The 20,074-nt window shown below is 46.4% G+C and overlaps 1 protein-coding gene across 23 annotated transcripts in view; it reads left to right on the forward strand.

Annotated features, from left to right (window-relative positions):
• TTLL5 (tubulin tyrosine ligase like 5) overlaps positions 1-20,074 on the forward strand; it is a 278,203-nt gene that overhangs the window by 53,742 nt on the left and 204,387 nt on the right. For 21 of the 23 annotated variants that reach the window (XM_070065290.2, XM_089322397.1, XM_017349414.4 and 18 more), the window contains 4 exons: positions 3,969-4,070; positions 6,864-6,955; positions 7,817-7,924; positions 19,461-19,542. In XM_070065290.2, coding sequence (XP_069921391.1) covers positions 3,969-4,070; positions 6,864-6,955; positions 7,817-7,924; positions 19,461-19,542 — 384 coding nt within the window. Of the gene's footprint in view, positions 1-3,968; positions 4,071-6,863; positions 6,956-7,816; positions 7,925-19,460; positions 19,543-20,074 lie in introns of those variants that run through there. The other 2 variants (XM_089322405.1, XM_089322407.1) reach the window with 2 other exon arrangements.

Below are 20,074 nucleotides of genomic sequence, written 5' to 3' on the forward strand. Positions count from 1 at the left end.
TATAACCCCTTTACTACATGATTACTTTGGTACTCAGATTCTCCTGGATTTGGCCCTGTAAGCTGGATTTTGTGCCTTTCTGACGTGTCCCCATCGTTCTTTGAACACAAGATGTTTCAGGCTCAGCCTGTTCTTTCTCTGACCCAGCCCTGAAATCAACCATTTCTCTAAGGAACACTGGTTGCCTTTTAATGGAGAACAGTATTTAGAAATCAAGATCTGAGTGCTAGATAAGTCATTGCTCTCGAGACGTCTCTCCCTGGGGTCCCTGCATTGGTCAGACCTAGGAAATGTGTGTGTGTATACAGAGACGTGCACACAGAAGCAGTTTATGTTTTGTGTTTTTGTATCCACCTGTATTCAAAAGCAGCCATTCATACTAGCTCCTTCAACTGGAGCTCAGAACTACAGGGTTCGTTCTAGTTCCCCCCTTTCCATATTTCTCTCTCTTCTCCAACAGTGAGAAAATCTGGCTCCTGTTATTGTCAACACTTTTTTTTTTTTTTTTTAACATGATTCCCTTGCATGAAGTCAGTCTCCTGGCTCTGCTGGGCTACCACCCCACTCAGATGCCCTCCTTGTGTGGATTTAGACCCATGTGAGTCCACCACCCTGCTTAGGTAACCTCCTGACCTTGCCTCTGCCCTGTCTTCCCACTCTATCACCTTCCTCGTGTGGGCCCCAGCTGTCACTGGGCTGCAGGCAGTAAGGTGTAAGGTCTCATTCTTAAATGCTGGTCAAAGGGCCGGTGCTGTGGTATAGAAGGTTAGGCCTCTGCCTGCAGCGCTGGCATCCCATATGGGCACCAGTTCGTGTCCCGGCTGCTCCTCTTACAATCCAGCTCTTTCTTATGGCCTGGGAAAGCAGTAGAAGATGGCCCAAGTGCTTGGGCCCCTGTGCCCACATGGGAGACCTGGAAGAAGCTCCTGGCTCCTGGCTTCAGATCAGCCCAGCTCCGGCTGATGTGGCTGTCTGGGAAGTGAACCAGTGGATGGGAGACCTTTTTCTCTGTCTCTCTCGCTCTCTCTATAACTCTGCCTCTTAAATTAAATAAATCTTTAAATGTTGCTCAAATAATTGAGGGTAAAAAAAGGAAAAAAAAAAAAAACACAAGGAAACCTTTGCAGGTTAGGCTGTTTGTAAGACTAATGTGACTTCTTCTCTGGACAAGAAGAAAAATGGTGATCAGAGGTGAATGTGGTTTGTTTTACATGGATTTTAGTGAGAGCCACAGATGTTACTGGGTTAAGGAGAAGGTGAGTGTACACTGCTACCGTTTCTCTCTGTGGTCTTCTGTGTTACCCACTGGTTCAGTGGGATACAGAGAACAGCACCTGCACACCTGCATCCTCGGGGAACTGGTCGGTAAGGCATCAAATTTGTCTGCTTTTTGCCCCTTTAATTCTTACTTCCATATATATGTATATACATGCATATATAGAATATATATATAAAGATTTATTTATTTATTGGAAATAAAAATATATTTTTATTTATTATATTTATATATATATTTATATATACTGGAAATAAATATATATATATATAGAGAGAGAGAGAGAGAGAGAGAGATCTTCTATCTGCTAGTTCACTCCCCACATGGCTACAATGGCCAGGGCTGGACCAGGCTGAAGCCAGGATCCTAGAACTCCATCCAGGTCTCCTACATGGGTAACAGGGACCCTAGCGCTTGGGCCATCTTCTGCTGCTTTCTCAGGTGTGATAGCAGGAAGCTGGATCTGAAGTGAAGCAGCCAGGACTTAAACCACCACTCTGATATGGAATGCTGGAGTTGCAGGTGATGGCTTTAACCTGTTGGGCCACAACGCTGGCCTCTGATTCTTATATCTTATGGCTTTTTATACTCTGTAGAAGTAGACTGTCTGACATTAGCAATCTTGTCCCTGCTGGGGTTCAGAATAGAATGTCCCAGGGAAAAGGAGGATTGGGAAGAAGAAGGTGATTTTTAAGGGGCAGCCCTCTTGGCCAAAGAAAAGGGGGAATGATGTCTGCGTTGGGGGTCAGATTCCAGCTTACCTTCGGCTCTCGTCAGTGTTTATGTTGACCAAGTGAGGAGATAGGAAAACTTCTTTCCCTGAAGTAGGACCTTCCTTCTCCTTTTCATTATTCTTTTTTAAAAATGATTTTATTTATTTATTTATTTGAGAGATAGAGTTACAGAGAGAGGCAGAGGCAGAGAGAGAAGTCTTCCATTCTCTGGGTCACTCTCCAGATGGCCACAATGGCCGGAGCTAAGCCGATCCGAAGTCAAGAGCCAGAAGCCTCTTCTGGGTCTCCCATGTGGGTGCAGGGGCCCAAGGACTTGGGCCATCTTCAGCTGCTTTCCCAGGCCATAGCAGAGAGCTGGATCGGAAGTGGAGCAGCTGGGATACGAACCAGCACCCATATAGGATTCCAGCGCTGCAGGCGGAGGCTTAGCCCGCTATGCCACAGCACCAGCTCCCCCTTTCGTTATTCTTTTGGGGAGAGGATGGTGGTGGGTTTGTTACTGTGGGGTCGTGTCTGGTGACGTATGACGCCTCGGGAGGCCAGCACGGGCGCTTTGGTCTCACAAGAATTCAGAAGATGACTGTTTCCCACTTGCTCAGAGACTCCCCATGAGGGAAAGATGTGTAGGAGCGGCAGGCTGGAAGTTCAGTGATAACTCCTAGAAGTTTCTGGAAAAATCTTAGCTCCTTTTCAAGCATAGACTCAGTGCTCATCAGCTCTTGTCCTTCATCCGTGCACGCCTTGTCAACATTTCTCTTTGTCCACATCCTTTCTCCTGGCCTCATGCTTGTTTATTTTAGCTTTTTGGGTTTGGGACTTTTTAAATTTCTCACTTTCTTTCTTTGGATGTTGTGTATTTCTGGTGCAGGGAATTAGGGAGTGGGGGTGGTGGGTGGGTGAGAAGAAATAGAGAAGAGGAAAATTTTAAATGCTGACCTTTAATGTGGTAAAAATTCATGTTGACTTCATAGTCTGGGTAAGCATATGTAAATAATTTGTAAATCACACGAAAATAAACTTGTGGCCTTTCAGTTTTTTTTCACACACTTGGATATGCCTCTTGGGAAAAGCACTTGGGGAAGGGTGATATGGTTTTAGTGGTATGTAAACAGGGGTTGATATTTACCATAACCGTTGGCCCTGAGTGTCCTTTTGTTGATACTGAGCATCACTGGAAAGTTTTCTCTTTCCCTAGTTACTTCTCTAGAGGCACATAGATTTTATACTTTGGTCTTCTTTTGACAGTAGTCCAGGATATTAAGTTGCTGCTATGTTTTCAGTGGGCTCTGTATTTAATCCCTCCATCTTTTGCCTCCATTCCAAAGGCAGGAATTAGTCTCTTGCACTGTGCCCATAGCGCCGTTCTGCCTGTCTGCTATTGGTGCTGCCATGTTTGTTCTTTTACAGAGAATATTCTGGGCCAGTTCTGTGCTTTTGATGGATGTGGGTTCCAAGTCTGCATATTGCTATGCTGTTCTTTTAAAAAATTTTCCATTTATTGTTGCAAACCAGGCACAGTATGGGCACTCAGGAGGTGTTTCCTGGCCAGCTAGTGTGTGTCCATCATCCACAGCATCGCACACACAGCTCCTCAGGCTGTGAATCACTGTGCTTTGAGCTGTCGTCCTTCCTACTGGTGTGTGGTTCTGTGTGAGAGAAGTGGCCTTTTGCACTCGCTAAGGCTGTCAGTTCTGGGATCAGAGTGAACCTGGCAAAGTTACTTACTCATCCTTAGTCACATGTAGTTCTCACATCTGTTGTAAACGAGCTGTAGTGTTATGTACTTTATAGGGTTGCTTCAAGTGCTGAATTAAACGTGATATGGGAGTTGGCACTTCGTGGGACTCTTATTTGTAGAGTGACGTCACTCTGTCATTGTCATCTCTTCAGTGCTCAGTTGTCATCTGCATTTCCTTGAAATTCTGTTCCTCGGATTTAACCTGTATCCTTTCCATCAGGTTTGCCACTGTGCGTTATGATCAAGGCGCCAAGAACATTCGGAACCAGTTCATGCACCTGACAAACTACAGCGTGAACAAGAAGAGTGGCGACTACGTCAGGTATGGGCCCTGTCTGAGCCAAGAGGTCAGCTTCAGACGTGTGCCGTTAGCGGTAGAGAGCGGACATGTCGCACTAGAGTGTGACCTTAGAGTTATGTCCATGGGACACTTCTGCAAAGCTGGCGTGATCACGTGGCACACTTTTGCGGTTCTGTTGCTCCTTGTGCGTGGCTTGCCTGGCTGCCATGTCACTGTTCTCTCCCAGAGTTGTGTCTTCCTCATTGTCTCCCCTCACTTGACTTTGGGGTGGGGATTTATTGGGCACTTGGAACATTTTAGAAGTCAAGAAATGAGGTCATTTCGGCGCTTGGTGAAAGAGCCAAACCTTTAAACTTATTTGTACCCTTTGACCCAGCAGCTCCATTTCTAAGAACATAGCCTTAAGAACTAAAGGTGCACACACAGGACCAGAGAAAGAACACGCACCGTTCCCTGCTGGGGGTGGAGAAATCAGGTGACGGGACAGCACACACAGCTTCGTTTCTTTCTAAAATCCGCGAGACACCGAGAGGTGTTGTTTTTGCTGAGAGTGGAGGAAATGTCATGTGTATGTACATATGACTGTAATATGTACTGATACGTTCACCGCATGTGGCGGTAGTGGGTGGGGTTGTCATCTTTGTTTTCTTCTCTGCTCTTCAAGTTTTTCTAAAACAGATACGTATATGAGCAGGGGGAAAAAAAAGTTAGGAAAAAAACTAAAGAAATGAGGCCATTTCAGAAAAGGATCCTGTGGAAAGGAGTACCAGCCCAGCTGTGTGGAAATATTCTTTTTGCTCTGTTTTCTTTCATCCCAATAATTTTGCCAGAAAGTGGAAAAATAGAAAAGAAACCCAAACAGTTACTTTCTACTCAGACTAAAAATAGGTGCCCAGCAGGTCCAGGGAAGGAAGGCAAGAGCGGAGTCTGGAAGCGATCGAGCAGTTGCTGAAGCTGTATGGGTTTCACCGAGTGTCCTGTGACCTGACTGAAGCGGTTCAAGGGAAGAAAAGGTGTAACTGCTGGGTGGAGGCAGGCAGCGAGGGGCCAGTCGTACAACGCGGGTTCCAGGTTGCAGGTTGCAAGACGCCCCCAGCGTTTGTGGCCGTCTGCCCCGCTGGCCGTTCTGCTGCCAGAGCAGAGGCTGCCTCACTCCTACTTTAGTGCCTTTTCCCTTCCGAACTATCAGAAGAGCTGTGTCCACCACCAGAGAGAGGAGGCAGCTTGCTTCCGATGCTGCAGCACTTCCGGAGGGGGAGGGGTTAGCATGTTAAAGTGCTGCACTAGGTTAGCACACTAGCCCATCTCATCTCCAGGCTGGTCTAAAAATGGGTAAATTGTAGACCCATGGGACATTGATCTAAGGCTAGCTCTGTATCCCCAAACAATTCAGTCTGTTAGTGTATTGTAACTTTCCAAATTTGCTTTCTGCTCTTTCATGACGTATAATTTAATGGTTAAGGCCGGCGCCGCGGCTCACTAGGCTAATCATCCACCTTGCGGCGCCGGCACACTGGGTTCTAGTCCCGGTTGGGGCGCCGGATTCTGTCCCGGTTGCCCCTCTTCCAGGCCAGCTCTCTGCTGTGGCCCAGGAGTGCAGTGGAGGATGGCCCAAGTGCTTGGGCCCTGCACCCCATGGGAGACCAGGAGAAGCACCTGGCTCCCGCTTTTGGATCAGCGCGGTGCGCTGGCCGCAGTGCGCCGGCCGTGGCACGCCGGCCATGGTGGCCATTGGAGGGTGAACCAACGGCAAAGGAAGACCTTTCTCTCTGTCTCTCTCTCTCACTGTCCACTCTGCCTGTCAAAAAAAAAATAATAATAATTTAATGGTTAAGGAAGAATTTGCCTGGTCTCCTACATTCTTGAATAAAACAAAATATATGCATTTTCAATTCCATTGAAGAAACTGATACAAAAGGATACATGACAGAAAGTACCAAGAAAACAGTGGGTGAGGAGCGGGTGCTCTGGCATAGCAGGTAAAGCCACTGCCTGTGGTGCCAGCATCCCATATGGGCGCCAGTTCGAGACCCAGTTGCTCCACTTCCGATCCAGTTGTCTGCTATGGCCTGGGAATGCAGTAGAAGATGGCCCAAGTCCTTGGCCCCTGCACCTGCATGGGAGACCCAGAGGAAGCTCCTGGCTCCTGGCTTCTGATAGACCAGCTCCGGCCATCGCGGCCATTTGGGGAATGAACTAGCTTATGGAAGACCTCTCATTCTCTCTCTTGCTCTCACTCTCACTCTTTTTCTTTTTTCTCTCTCTGCCTGTGGCTGTCTGTAACTCTGCCTTTCAAATAAATAAATAAATCTTTAAAAAAAAAATGACAGTGGGTAAGTGGAAGTCAGCAAAATGAGTGTTTTCTGAAGACTTGACAAAAAGGCTGTCTGTAAAATATTTTGTTTCTGGCCGGCGCCGTGGCTCACTAAGCTAATCCTCCACCTGCCGCGCCGGTACCCCGGGTTCTAGTCCCGGTTGGGGCGCCGGGTTCTGTCCCTGTTGCTCCTCTTCCAGTCCAGCTCTCTGCTATGGCCTGGAAAGGCAGTGGAGGATGGCCCAGGTTCTTGGGCCCTGCACCTGTATGAGAGACCAGGAGGAAGCACCTGGCTCCTGGCTTTGGATCGGAACAGTGCGCTGGCCGTAGCAGCCATTTGGGGAGTGAACCAACGGCAAAGGAAGACCTTTCTCTCTGTCTCTCTCTCTCTCTCACTGTGTAACTCTGCGTGTCAAAAAAAAAATTAAAAAAAAAAAAAAAACTTGTTTCTGTAGCCAGGCCTAGTCGTGTGTGTGACCTTGATTTTTGGTTTGTTTTAGTTGTGATGATCCTGAAGTGGAGGATTATGGGAACAAGTGGAGCATGAGTGCTATGCTTAGGTATCTGAAACAGGAGGGCAGAGATACAACTGGTGAGTTCCAGGCCTTTTTGTTTCTTGACTTCTCTTCTCTCTGGTTTTTACCATTGACTCCTGCCGGGAGTCAGCCTGACCCTGATAGTGCTGCCGAGACATCCAGTGGCATGATTGTTCTGGTGTCACTTTTTCCTATGATTTACAAGATGGGGAACAGTTTTTCCGTGACCCCAAGAGTCCCTTTTATTTCTGGTTTTGAAAGGCCTAAGTTTTCCTTTTAATCCTTAGTAAATTTATCATTCTTGAAGATTGAACTGCTGACCAGAATACGGTCAGTTACTTACGTAACAAACTGCCCACCTCCCTGTGGGCCCTGAGTTCCAGTGTTTCCAAGTGCATCTCTCATTCATGCTGCCGAGTTGGAGTTGGGGAATAGGCAGCACGGGGTTGGAGCACAGAGCTTGGAATCAGAATGGGCACTGCTGCTGAGCCTTGAGTGCAGCGGGAAACTGTGTGCCCGAGGAGCCTCATTCAGTCTACAGGGGAGAGACAGGAGCATGGAAGGAAGGGTGAGAAGGGTGGGGAGGTTCCTTCTCCCTTCTGTGCCTGTCTTTTGTCGTGGGAGGCCACCTGAGCGTGTCTCCCCATGCCGGCATTCCTATAGCACCCCCTTGGAGGCTGCCCTGTAGAGGCTTTTCAGTGAGCACACCTGCTTTTGTAATAATGCTGTGATCTGGAACCCAGTCCATGCATTTTAAACCATTATGTGCCCCCATCCTTTATATAGTTTATCTATAATGGACTTAGATCGAGCACTAAATATACCACTTATGATAACTTTGAAATAAATGTTTGAAATATTTGCAGGATTGGAAAATTTCTTATTTCTTCCTTCATTAAAAAAGTTCTTTTTTGCAGCGTTGATGGCCCACGTAGAGGACCTGATCATTAAGACCATCATCTCTGCTGAGCTAGCCATCGCCACCGCCTGTAAAACCTTCGTCCCTCATCGCAGCAGCTGTTTCGGTAAGGAGACTCACGGAGCTGAATGCGTTTTGTGGAGAGGCTCTTGGGAAGTTGGGATAGGATTCTGGGTTAGAGAGCCTCAGTGACTGCACAGGTGTTGAGTGATGAATGGCGGGCTTTCCTGTCTGTCTGAGTTTATGTGGCATATGCAGCTTCCACCAAAAGGCCGGTGGTGAACTTGGGTGGAAGTCCCCCCAGGAGTACCTAGCTGTACTTGTGCGAAGCAGGGACTGAAACTCAAGTGTGGGTCTCCGTCAGAAAAAGTCTGCAGCCGACTGTGCAAGACTCCAGCTCTCAAGTATATTCCTGAGCTCTCTGGCAGTCAGACTGGGAACCGCGCCAAGCAGCCCTGGCTGGTACCAGTGTGTGCGCTCTCCCGTTTTCCAATGACTCCTTTTTGTTTTAGCCGTCTTTCCAGCGGGTTCCTCCCCCATCCTCCTCCTCCCCTGCTGCTTCACCTCCAGTAGCCTGACTGCACAAAGACCCATCAACGAACAGTTCACAGCTACTGGATCAGGAAACGTGTTACCTGTAGACACCACCACCAGCTGTGCCTGCAGCACTCAGGGTGCCTGTGCCTGTGTGCTGTCACGTGGCTGTGAACTTGTAAATGATGGCTGGTGTGAGTGCCTGTGGTTCCTCGGGCTTTGGGCAGGAACACAGTAGGGCCGCTGGTGAGGAGGGTGGCTAAGCGTGGCAAGGAGCAACGCAGATGGTCAGGATGGAAGAGCTGTGGCTTTTCAGGAGGTGGATGACAGGAAAGTGAGGAGCACTCGGACCCGTGTGCACCCCTTCCACATTTTGTGATTTTTTCAGCAAGTTGCTCGACTTCTGGTTTCTCTGCTGTAAAATGGCCATAATGATGGTGCCTGCCTCCCAGGAGCGCCATGCGGAGCCGGGAGATGATGCATGCGAAGCCTCAGCACAGCGTCTAGTCCTTAGGTTGCACCGGTGAAGATGAGTTTCTGTAATTAGACGTTACACTTATTGATCTCTAATAGATTTTTGTAGTAATATGTACTTGAGGGTTCCTAAACAAAAGACATTGTTAAGGCTTGAATAAAGTATGGCAGATAAATCAGGATCTAAAATTATACAGGAAGAGAAGAGGTTGTAATTGCTTTTAAAGCACGTATCTGTTCATGTCTTTTCAATCCTTAAATGACTATGGGCTTAAGTACAGGTCAGGCATCTCTGATCTGAAAATTCAAAGTCCAACCAGATAAGGGATGTGCAGCCAAGAAGGTCTGTGCACGTATTTCAGAATCTGAAGAATTCCCGAGCATTTTGGATAGAGATGCGGTGTAGTAGAGACTTGATGTGAGCCCAGCTGACTTTGTAGAATTTCATTTCCCTCTTTTTTTTTTTTTTTTTTTAAGATTTATTTTGTTTATTTAAAGGCAGAGCAACAAAGAAAGAGAGAGACAGATCAGTAGATTGATCTTCTGTCTGCTGGTTCTCTCCTCAAACACAGCAATAGTCAGGGCTGGGCCAAGCTAAAGCCAGGAGCAGGAAATCTGTTTGGTTCTCCAACATGGGTGGCAGGAGCCCAAGTACTTGGCCATCGTCTGTTGCTTTCCCTTTTGCATTAATGGGGAGCTAGATGGGAAGTGGAGCAGCTGGGACTTGAACCAGAACTCTGATATGGGATGCTGGCATTGCAAGCTGTGGCTTAACCTGTAGCACTGCAATGTCAGGCCGCTGTTCCCCCTCTTAGACCTTACATTCTAACTGTCATACTGTAGCTCTGAATATTGCATGCTTTTATCTCTGTATAAGTTCTGCTGTCTACTTAGGACGTTCTTGTCCTGTTTGCCTTGAAAGCTCCCATATCTACATGGGTTCCAGTAGAGTCTTCCTGTCACGTCCTGCTGTTTTATTTGCACATGCATTTTCCAGTAGTCGCTGAGCTTTTTTATCTTGACAATGTGTATTTATTTTTAACTACTTGAAAAATAGAGTGATGCGCAGTCACACACAGATGCACACACAGACACATTGAATGGGAGAGATCTTCCATTTGCTGGTTCACTCCCGAAATGCCCAAAATAACCAGGTCTGGGCCAGGCTGAAGCCAGGAGCCCAAAACTCCATCTGGGCTCTCACAAGGGTGGCAGTGGCCCAAGCACTGAACCATCATCTGCTGTCTCCCAGGACGCTTAGCAGGAAGCAGCGTAGCGGGGACTTGAACTGGCACTGTGATACTGGATGCGAGTGTCCCTGGCTGCGGCTCACCCAGCTGTACCACAACCCTGCCCCACCTTTGAATTCTTAACGGCCAGTCGCTGTGTCCCCCTTGCCCGTACTTCCCTTTTTCTGCCAAACCCAACTATTTTTCCTTTCCCTGGGCCACCCAGGGCCTTCCCTGACCCTGTGCCTTTGCCTCTGCTTTCTCCTGCGTCTGCAACACCTTTCTCAGGTCGCTTGTCCTAATACATTACTGACATCTTTGAAGACCAGTCTCAGGTGATATCTTTCTCAACTCTCCCCTTCAGAGTTGGCCTTCCCAACCCCTGGCGCTGTGCTCCTGACTCGGCGGTACGCCTGCCTGCCTGATGCTGGGTACCCGTGTGTGTCTGTTCCTTGCGGGACTGGAGGCGCCTTGGCTGCAGTTCTGCCCATGCAGTGCGTAGCTCTCAGAGGCTGTTGAGGAAACAGTTGTTGAATGAGTGGCTAGCACGCAATTTCCTTGCTTTTTGATGGCCTGACAGTTGGCTTCCCAGTGGATCTGGTACCGTAAGGTATCGGAGCGTTAGAATGACTACAAAATGTTTGAGGATGGGTCAGAAACCCTCTTAGATCAAAATAATAAGTAAAAGTTTCTTTTCTACATCTACGTGGCTCTTAATGGGGGTAAATTTCTGTAGCCCTTCGTGTGAAAAGTCTCTCTTCTGAATGGTTAACCATAAATGCTTTTTTGAGTATCTATTCTATTTTGTTTTGTTGCCTGAATGACTTTTGAAAGCTCAGGAATTGATTAAACCTAATGGCAATGGGATGTTCCCGCGTGAAAGCAGCAGTGTCTTTCCCTGACCCCCTAAGTGCATTTCCTCCGCCGTGGGGCTCCTTTGCCCTCCTTCCTGGTGTTCGATTTTCATAAACTGAGTGCATCTGGAGTTTTTTAAGTTGTTGACTGTTTTCTTGGCTTTTGTGGTTCTGAATCCGCTTCCTGTCAGCCCTGGGATTTTGTGTGCTTTATTAACTCTCCCCCTCCCCCCCACCGTGAGATATGATTTTGTATACGTGTGTGTGTGTGTGTGTGTGTTTGTCTCTCTCTCTCTCTCTCTCTGCCTCCCACGGACGCCTATCCTCCCCTGGGGTTTAAGTCACAAGGAATAAGCTGTTTTTTAAAATTTGTTTTAGAATAAACAAGAATTGAGAGCTTCCCAGAAGCTTTTGGCTTCAACAGAGCATTGGTGCTCGTAGGGAAGACGGTAGCCTGGGGAAGGGGTTCACCATACTCTGTGGGTGGTTGTTTCTGTCGTCACCTAGGAACCTCTGCCGGCGGTGTTCCATTGCAGTTTAAGTGTTGCTGCCTTGGGATTTCCCCCTCACCTGCGTCCCCGTTCATTCATTCGTGTATGTATTAACTTTCACGCAGCTCCTGCTGTGTGCGGGTTGTAGGTCAGTGCATCACCACCAACTCCGTTCACACCACATTTTACATGGGGCCAGATCCGCACACTTGCACTGTTATTCAACTTAGGCATCTTCACACACTACCTGAAACTCAGCCACCTAGTGCTTTTTGTAGATCTGAGCCTCGGGAAAGGTCCTCTGAGAATAATTAGTCCAGACACACAAGCTGAAACCCTGAGAAATTAACCCTCGCCCCAGGGTCCAGCGCTAGAGAGCAAAAGGACTCAGAGGAACAAAGGGGACAGCAGAGGTGCGTGGGGCTTGAGAGAGGTTTGGGCATCATTCTGACCATCGCACTATAGATTTGTGCAGTTTTTGATGCCTCCCCCACTTCAACCCAACTTTCAGTGCCTTCCAACTTTGTGAAAATGAAATAGTACGTTCCACAGCAGCCCTTTTAAATGTGCTTAGGAAATTGGCACCATGAGATAACTGGCTATGAGAACAGCTTTTTTGACCAGTTGGAGAAAAACAGCCAAAAACAACAGGATGTTAGCTGGCCTTTAAAGATTTGAGCTGATAGTGGCGTTATCTGTGTGTGTGAGAGGATGGCTTGAATGTTGGGCACCAGCTTCAGTCCACTCCAGCCTAGGATCACGTGGGCCAGGTGTGGGGCCACCTGTGGCCCTGATGGGCCTGGCCTGTTGTAATCAGAGACCAGTGGCGTGGTTGCTTGGGAGAAACCATGCCTACATGTCGTAGGGTTAGCTGACATGTTCAAAGGGAGAGTGCCCAAAAATTATTGTTGAAGGAAGGGAAGTGGGCAGCATGCAAAATTCCCCAACACTGGGAACTGCTTGACCAGCAACAACAGACGACAAAAGGCAAACTGTCCACTTTCGGAGATAGTCTCCTATTCTGGCTTATCCCTTGCTCCTGTATAGACAAGGAAGACAAGATTCAGCAAAGTTAACTAAGCCATCCCCAGTTAGGCGGCTAGTCCACGGCAGAGCCACGTTTGGGAGCTGAGTCACGGAAAGATACATTCTGCTTGTCAGGCTCCTTTTGGCCTGCCCTTGTCTCGGATTCTGCCCCTGCGCTCCTGTTAACTAGATCTCAGGAAAACTGGGATCATCCTTTGTAGCAGGTCTGGCCTGAAAAAGGTTGCTCTAGTCCATAGTGCTCATCCTCGATACTCTCTTTAACTCTGTCTTTCTATCAGGTAGCCGGATACCATATTGATTTATTGGACCAGTTAAGAAATTGGCTCTGGGTGTTTTTCTTTCATTTAGTTCATTTTCCTGTGGGAACTTGGTCCTTTGGGATGCCCTATAAAGACTTTCCGCTAACTTTTCAACTCAGCCCAAAGCCCAGGTGGACAGCGTTTCCTTGCTGCAGCAGCGGCAGTGAGTGCTGACTGATGTCAGCACGTGCCAGTGCCCTGGGGGCTGTGCCTTCAGCTGGGACTTGACTTCCAGGGTGAGTTAGTAGATTAAATCCAAAATTAGTGGTGTGACACATTTAGTGATCTCTTAGGCCTTGAATGAATTACTATTTTTTCTTCTATCAAATCTTTTTTCCCCATCAAGTTTTTTTTCTTAATACAGTTTTAAGATGTAAATTTCTTAATGAGAATTATCTTATTTTGTTTATGGTTGGTGATTTTGATATGAATACCTCAAGTCAGGTGATCAGGGTTACTTGGGGGGAACAGCTATAAATTATTTTGTCTTTCTCAAAAATTGCATGATATTTATTTTCCTAAATTTTTTTTTCTGTTTTTTTTTTTTTTTTCCTTAGTATTTCTTATTGTTTTTCATACGTTGGTTATGGTGCAGACTACTTGGTATATAATGACAAGTGAGACATGGCCCCTGTCCTCTAGGGGGTGGGCAGGGGCAGACTTGACAAGATAAATGACACTTCGAGGTGTAGAGTGACTCCGGTGCCCTTGGAAAACACAGGAGTCACCAGCTCTGCCTTTCCTAACAGAGGAAATATGATTTGCAGAATACAGTGACATGGCAGGATATGCTGCTTTCTGAAATGGTGAGCAAGCCTGCCTGAAAAGTAAAACCCATAATGCATGAACCTCAAAAACATGCGAAATGAAAGAAGCCAGATTCAAAAGACTACTGTATGATGCCATTTGTGTGAAATTCTAGAATTGGCAAGACTAATCTGTGGTGAACAAAATAGGAACGTTGGTTGTCAGGGGTGAGGGTGAGGTGCAGGGTATTTCCCAGGAAGGGGGCAGAGGGGGTGTGCCTGGGGTGAGTGAAGGGTTCTGTGACGGTTGAGAGTGTGGGTTACGTGAATGTATCCAGTTATCAAGACTCATCAGATGTACACCTAAGACCCACCCATTTCTTTGTATGTAAATTTTGCCTCAAAAGGGAATAGAGAAGATGGGCTGGATTAAAGAGGGAGAGATGAGGATAAAGAGAGAGGGAGAGAGAGAGGTTGAGGTTGGTTTGGTGATGTGTTGGATTTAGGAGGTGGTGAAGATTGTTTCTGGCTGTTGGATTTGATGGATGGGTTGAAGAGTTGTAGGAAGCCTGACAGTCTGAGGGAAAGTCAGTGCTGTTTGTAGCCCACCTGTGTGCTCTCCTAGAGCGGGTGTCTAGAAGGCAATTGGAATCATGGGTTTGGTGTCCAGGAGCCACTTGACTAAAGGTACAGATTTGAGTGTCATCATCAGAATATTACAACCCTGAGAATACATGCAGGTACTCAAGAGGAGTAGAACTGAGGAGGAGAGAAACCTAAGAATGCCAGCCTGAGCAAAGCCACCACTGAATAGCTGAGCAGAAGAGAAGGAATGGAAGGAGAGGAAAGAGGAGAATCAAGAGAGTGGTGCCCCGGCACCCAGGGAGGAGAACTTTCCAGTACGTACGGGGTGATTGACAGTTTCTGGTGCTTAGCTTTAGCCGTCTTTAGTGGTCATTGGCGAGGACAGTCGATCATCAGAGACTCTTCTGGGCTGGGAGTGGTCAGGCATTGAGGAAGTTCAGACAGCGAAGTGTACCTTGATTTTTCCAGAAGCTGTGTTTAAAGAGACCGGGAGATGAAGGTGCGACTGGGAGCTAGTGGGGCAAGTTGGGCTGCTTACCACTGACTAGTCTAATTTTCCAATTTGTTTTGGTTTGGCTGGGGGCTGAAGGAAGGAAATACCAAGGAAATTGGTCCTGGGGAAATACCGTTGAGTAAGGTAAATAGAGCTGTCCTTTGAAAAGACTTGCTCTTCTGTCACAGCGAAGACAACACAGAAGAACAGAGAAAGGAGCTGTCACCTGGAAGAGCCCACCTGCCTGCCCCGTTAGTGACAGGAGCACGTGTGTGTCTCATCTGCACACTGCGCGTCTGAAATTCTAGATGCCGCTGCTAAAACATACAATATGAGAAGGTGCACAAGTTTAATATTCTCAGTACAACCTACTCCACACATTTAAAGGTCTTTAATGTCCGTAGGAAAGAGCAATCATCAGTGAAAACAGGTGTCATAAGGACTGAAGTGGCCTACAAGGACCACAAATTACTTATCTTAAGCTGCAGTAGTTGTTTTAATAAATAAATTTATTACAAAAGCTACGTTTTCATCCTGTTTTTCTCCTGTTAGTGCAGCCTTTTAGGTGAACGAGGTCTTGTACTTTGTTGTAATGCTAACACATACCAGTAGGTGTTTCTTCCCCCTGCTGCCTGTCCAGATGTAGTTACATTTGAGGTTTTGTTTTTGTTTTGTTTTGTTTCAAATCTTACTGGAGATGAAGAAGGAGAGGGAGCGAGTGAGTGCTCCCATCTGCAGGTTCACCTCCCAAATGCCTGTAACAACTGGGGCTGAAACCAGGAGCCAAGATAGATTTATGTATAAGATTTATTATTCATTTATTTGAAAGGGGAGAGAAAGGCCTCCCTCACAGGTGGCAGGAACTCAGTCAGTTGAGCCACACTGTTGCCTCCCAGGACACCGGAATTAAGAGCCAGAGCCAAACCCAGGCACTTGATGTGGTTGTATCTTAACCGATGTCTCGGCCACTCTGCCAAACATCTGCTCTGGAGGTTTGAGTCCCTGAGTTCGGCACACTTATTTAGCATTTGACAGGTTTTACTCACCTGAGTGAAGACTGATTTAGCATTTTGATTCTCTTTAGTTCATTTTCTCCTTACTTCCCAGAATGCTGGTTGTCAGCCTGTCAATCAAGTTTCTTGGAATTTGCCTCTGATTTGACCAAATGGCTAAGTAAACGTGAGGTGTTTAAACAGTGGGTCTTATTGATTATTAATTTCATTTATGGCTGGTCCTACAAATCTCATCAGTATGTGCACATGCTATTTTTTTAAAGATTTATTTATTTATTTGAAAGAGTTACACAGAGAGAGAAGGAGCACCGGGGCGGGGGGAGGGGCAGGGTCTTCCATCTGCTGGTTCATTCCCCAACTGGCCGCAACAGCTGGAGCTACGCAAATCCGAAGCCCTTCCGAAGCCAGGAGTCAGAAGCTTCTTCCAGGTCTCCCATGCAGGTGCAGAGGTCTAAGGACTTGGCCCATCTTCCACTGCTTTCCCAGGCCATAGCAGAGAACTGGATCGAAAGTGGAGCAGCCAGGACTCAAACTGGTGCCCATACTGGATGCTGGCACTGCAGGTGGCAATTTTACCCGCTACACCCACAGTGCCGGCCCCTGCACATGCTATTATAATGATATCACCATGTTATAGCTGAACCCTGTGCTCCAACTTTTAAAATGAGAATATGATTTTTCTTGAATCAAACAGAATATTCTCATTTGCTTTTGTAAGGTTAATGTAGCTTTGTGAATTTTACAATTTCCTTTTTAATATATATTATTTAGTGCTGTATCATGAAAATATTTTTTCTTGGGGCTGGTGCTGTGGCTTAGTGGGTTAAGCTGCCGCCTGCAGTGCCGGCATCTCATATGGGTGCCAGTTCGAGTCCCAGCTGCTCCATTTCTGATCCAGCTCTCTGCTGTGGCCTGGGAAAGCAGTAGAAGATGGCCCAAGCCTTGCGCCCCTGCACCTGCGTGGGAGACCCGGAAGATGCTCCTGGCTTTGGATCAGCGCAATTCTGTCCCTTGCGGGTATCTGGGGAGTGAACCACAGGAAGGAAAACCTCTCTCTCTCTCTCTCCCTCTCTTTTTGCCTCTGCCTCTCTGTAACTCTGCCTTTCAAATAAAATAAAATAATGGGAGACCAGGAAAAGCACCTGGCTCCTGGCTCCTGCCATCGGATCAGCGCGGTGCGCCGGCCGCAGCGCGCCGGCCGCGGCGGCCATTGGAGGGTGAACCAACGGCAAAGGAAGACCTTTCTCTCTGTCTCTCTCTCTCACTGTCCACTCTGCCTGTCAAAAAAAATAAATAAATAAATCTTTAAAAAAAAAGAAAGTATTTCTCTTAAATTAAAGGGAAAATATTCTGTGGCATTACTGAAGATTAGGTAAGATATTCAGTTGAATTTTTTGGCTGTAAAAGTAGTGCATTTGTTGCCAAAAGAAGATAGATGTAGCAGCTTCCTTTTTTTAAAGTATAGATAATATGTAAATTTCACCTAATTACCTGAAGATGAATCCCATCTCAAAGTCTTGTGTAGTTTGTGATTTTTTTAAAGATTTATTTATTTATTTGAAAGGCAGAGTTACACACAGAGGAGAGGCAGAGAGAGAAAGAGAGAGAGAGAGTATTCCATCTGCTGGTTCACTTCTCAGTTGGCCGCAACATCCGGAGCTGCGCTGATCCAAACCCAGGAGCCAGGAGCTTCCTCTGGGTCTTCCCACATTGGTACAGGGGCCCAAGGATTTAGGCCATCTTCTACTGCTTTCCCAGGCCATAGCAGAGAGCTGGATTGGAAATGGGGCAGCCGGGACTCGAACTGGCACCCATATGGGATGCCGGCACTGAAGGCTGCAGCTTTATGCGCTAAGCCACAGTGCCAACCCCAGTTTGTGATTATTTTTATGAATGAAATGGAATCCTGGATTATTACTAAGGAAGCAGCCAGATTGTTCATGGAAGCATTTCCGTGGAGGTTCAGAATGTGCACGTCTGTCTGAATCCGTACTGCCCAGAGAAGATTCAGCTTCCAAGCATCCAGACGTTGACAGTGATTAATGAAGAGGGAAAGGGAGCCGCAGAGTGCTAACAGTCAGAGAGATGATTTCCCTGAGTGCCACAGTACAGTCAGGGGCCACTGGGTAGGTCTCTGGGTGCCCATTCCAGGACTCTTCAGTCCCCGGTATTCTGAACGACAGTCTTTGGGGCCGTCGTTTTAGAAGTGTACCTTTATTTTTCTACTATTTTTAGAGGCTTGAGAAAAAAAAATTATTGAAGCAAGGAAATTTGTTTTAGAATTAATTTCTGGAAAATAGCTAATTGTGTTCCCTGGGTGTTGCATCTGGTAAAACAGTAAGAAGGTCGTCTTTTCTCTTGGAGAAAAGGTGTAAGAAATTGGAGAGACACACGGTGAAACATTTGGGAGTGGTGACGCCTGTAAGTCTGTCTCGTTAATAATAACAAGAAGGGTTCCAAAGTTAACCTTTTATCCCTGAATCTGTTAAACAAAATCAGGCATTCTGGGAGAAAAGCCTGCTCATGGGTCTCACTCTGCTCCTTATGACAGTTGGAGAGGTAGAGGAAGAATCACCAAAGAGTCAGAAGCTATGGAAATTTGATCGCTGGCTCCCTTCCTTGCTAAATAATATTAGTGATGCAGGGGGGCTTGTCACAGTCCCCCTGTGCTACCACTGGCTTCCTTTATTCTCTGCTGTCTTTCTATGTTGAGCCCGTGTGTTTTATTTTCTATCTTCAAAGAAGCCTGAAACCATAGGAGAGGAGAAAGAATAAATATATTTTACCTTTCAGTGTCTTTTTGACCTAGGTTGCAAAAGCAAGATGTTGGTTCTAGAAAAGTGATGGGAGGACCCTGGAGAGATGGCCTCAGCAGAGTTTTCTGTTTCAGAGAGCTTTGGGGCGGGGGGTGGCTGGGCGGGACAATCTAGCGCAAGCCCAAAGCGCCGCTGGTGTTGGAGGTGCTTGTTTCAGTCTTTTCCTGCCTTTTTTTTTTTTTTTTAAACAATAAGCACAGCAAAATCATGCTTATTGAAGCTTCCAGAGTCAGGTTGCTTTCTGTATAGCAGTCAGGAATGTCAGTAGAGTGAATGATGAAGATGGTGGATGGTGGATGTTTTTATTTATTTGAAAGAAAGAGACAGATCTTCCATCTGCTGGTTCACTCAACATATGATTGCAATAGCTAGGATTGGACCAGGCCAAAGCCAGTAGCCAAGAACTCCACCACTATCTCCCACATAGACGGCAGGAATCCAAGTACTCACTTGGGCCCTCATCAGCTGACTCCCTTGCACATTAGCAAGCAGGTGAATCAGAAGAAGAGTTGCTGGGACTTGAACCAGCACTCCAATATGGGGTGCCACTGTCCCAAGCTGTGGCTTATCCCACTGTGTCACAATACCTGCCCCAAATACTGGAATTAAAAAAAATTTTTTTAATCTATTTGAGAGGTGGGAACAGACAAACACAGAGCTCCCATCTGCTGGTTTTCTCCCCAAATGCCCCCAACAACTAGGGCTGGGCTGGAGCCAAACCCAGGAGCGAGGAGCACAATCCAAGTATCTCATGTGGAAGGCAGGGACCCAGTTACTTGAAGATCTGTATTAACAAGATAGTTGGAATCAGGAGCCAGGGCTGGGAATTAAACCAGGTACTCCAGTGTGGGTCATCAAAACACCTTTTATAGCATTGTTTTCTTATTAGCCTTAGCAGTTGATTAATTTCTCTTGAACTTGAAAGATACTGCTTCTACTTCCACTGATCACTTACACTTAGTGAGTTTCTAGATCTCTGGTGGGGGTTGATTGGACTGAATCTTCCAGATCTTTGTGCAGTTGTGACATAGAGAATGATGTGTGTTGTGTTGTATTTCTAGAACTCTATGGCTTTGATGTACTCATAGATTCTACTCTGAAGCCATGGTTGTTGGAAGTGAATCTCTCTCCTTCTTTGGCCTGGTAAGTCAGTTTCCTCAACTAGAAAAGGATAAACCTTGAAGAGGCACTAACCCCACCCACCCCACCCCCTTTTCTTCTTTTCTATCATTTCTCTTGGCCCTAGAAGACTTTTTTCATAGTTATCAGATAGGATTTCAACTCTGCAGATGTTCTGTTAAGACTAAAGAAACACATAAATTATTATTATATTCCCTTTATTGCCAAGGATTTACACGGCCTCACGTATCCTGTAAAGGTATAAAAACTAGACCTGGGCAGTGTAAATAATATCTGGACCTTTTGCCCTGTTCCTTTCAAGATTAAAGTCTAGAAACATCAAAAAAATCTTTAAAAACAATTTTTTTAAACCAACCTATGGTTTAGAAGAAGGAAAGAAACATATATGTTTCAATACCAGGAAAGATTCTGCTTATACTTGCAGCTACAGCCAGAATTTCTATTAGCCATTTGCTTCTCTAAACAGAGAACTAGAGATTTATGCCCAGGACCACCCAGCTGTTCGGTCTTTAAGGATGAGAGATGTTGGCGAAAT

The sequence above is a fragment of the Oryctolagus cuniculus genome, chromosome 20 (genome assembly GCF_051225735.1).
Source record: "Oryctolagus cuniculus isolate XC-2025 breed Fujian yellow rabbit chromosome 20, ASM5122573v1, whole genome shotgun sequence".
Lineage (NCBI taxonomy): Eukaryota > Metazoa > Chordata > Mammalia > Lagomorpha > Leporidae > Oryctolagus > Oryctolagus cuniculus.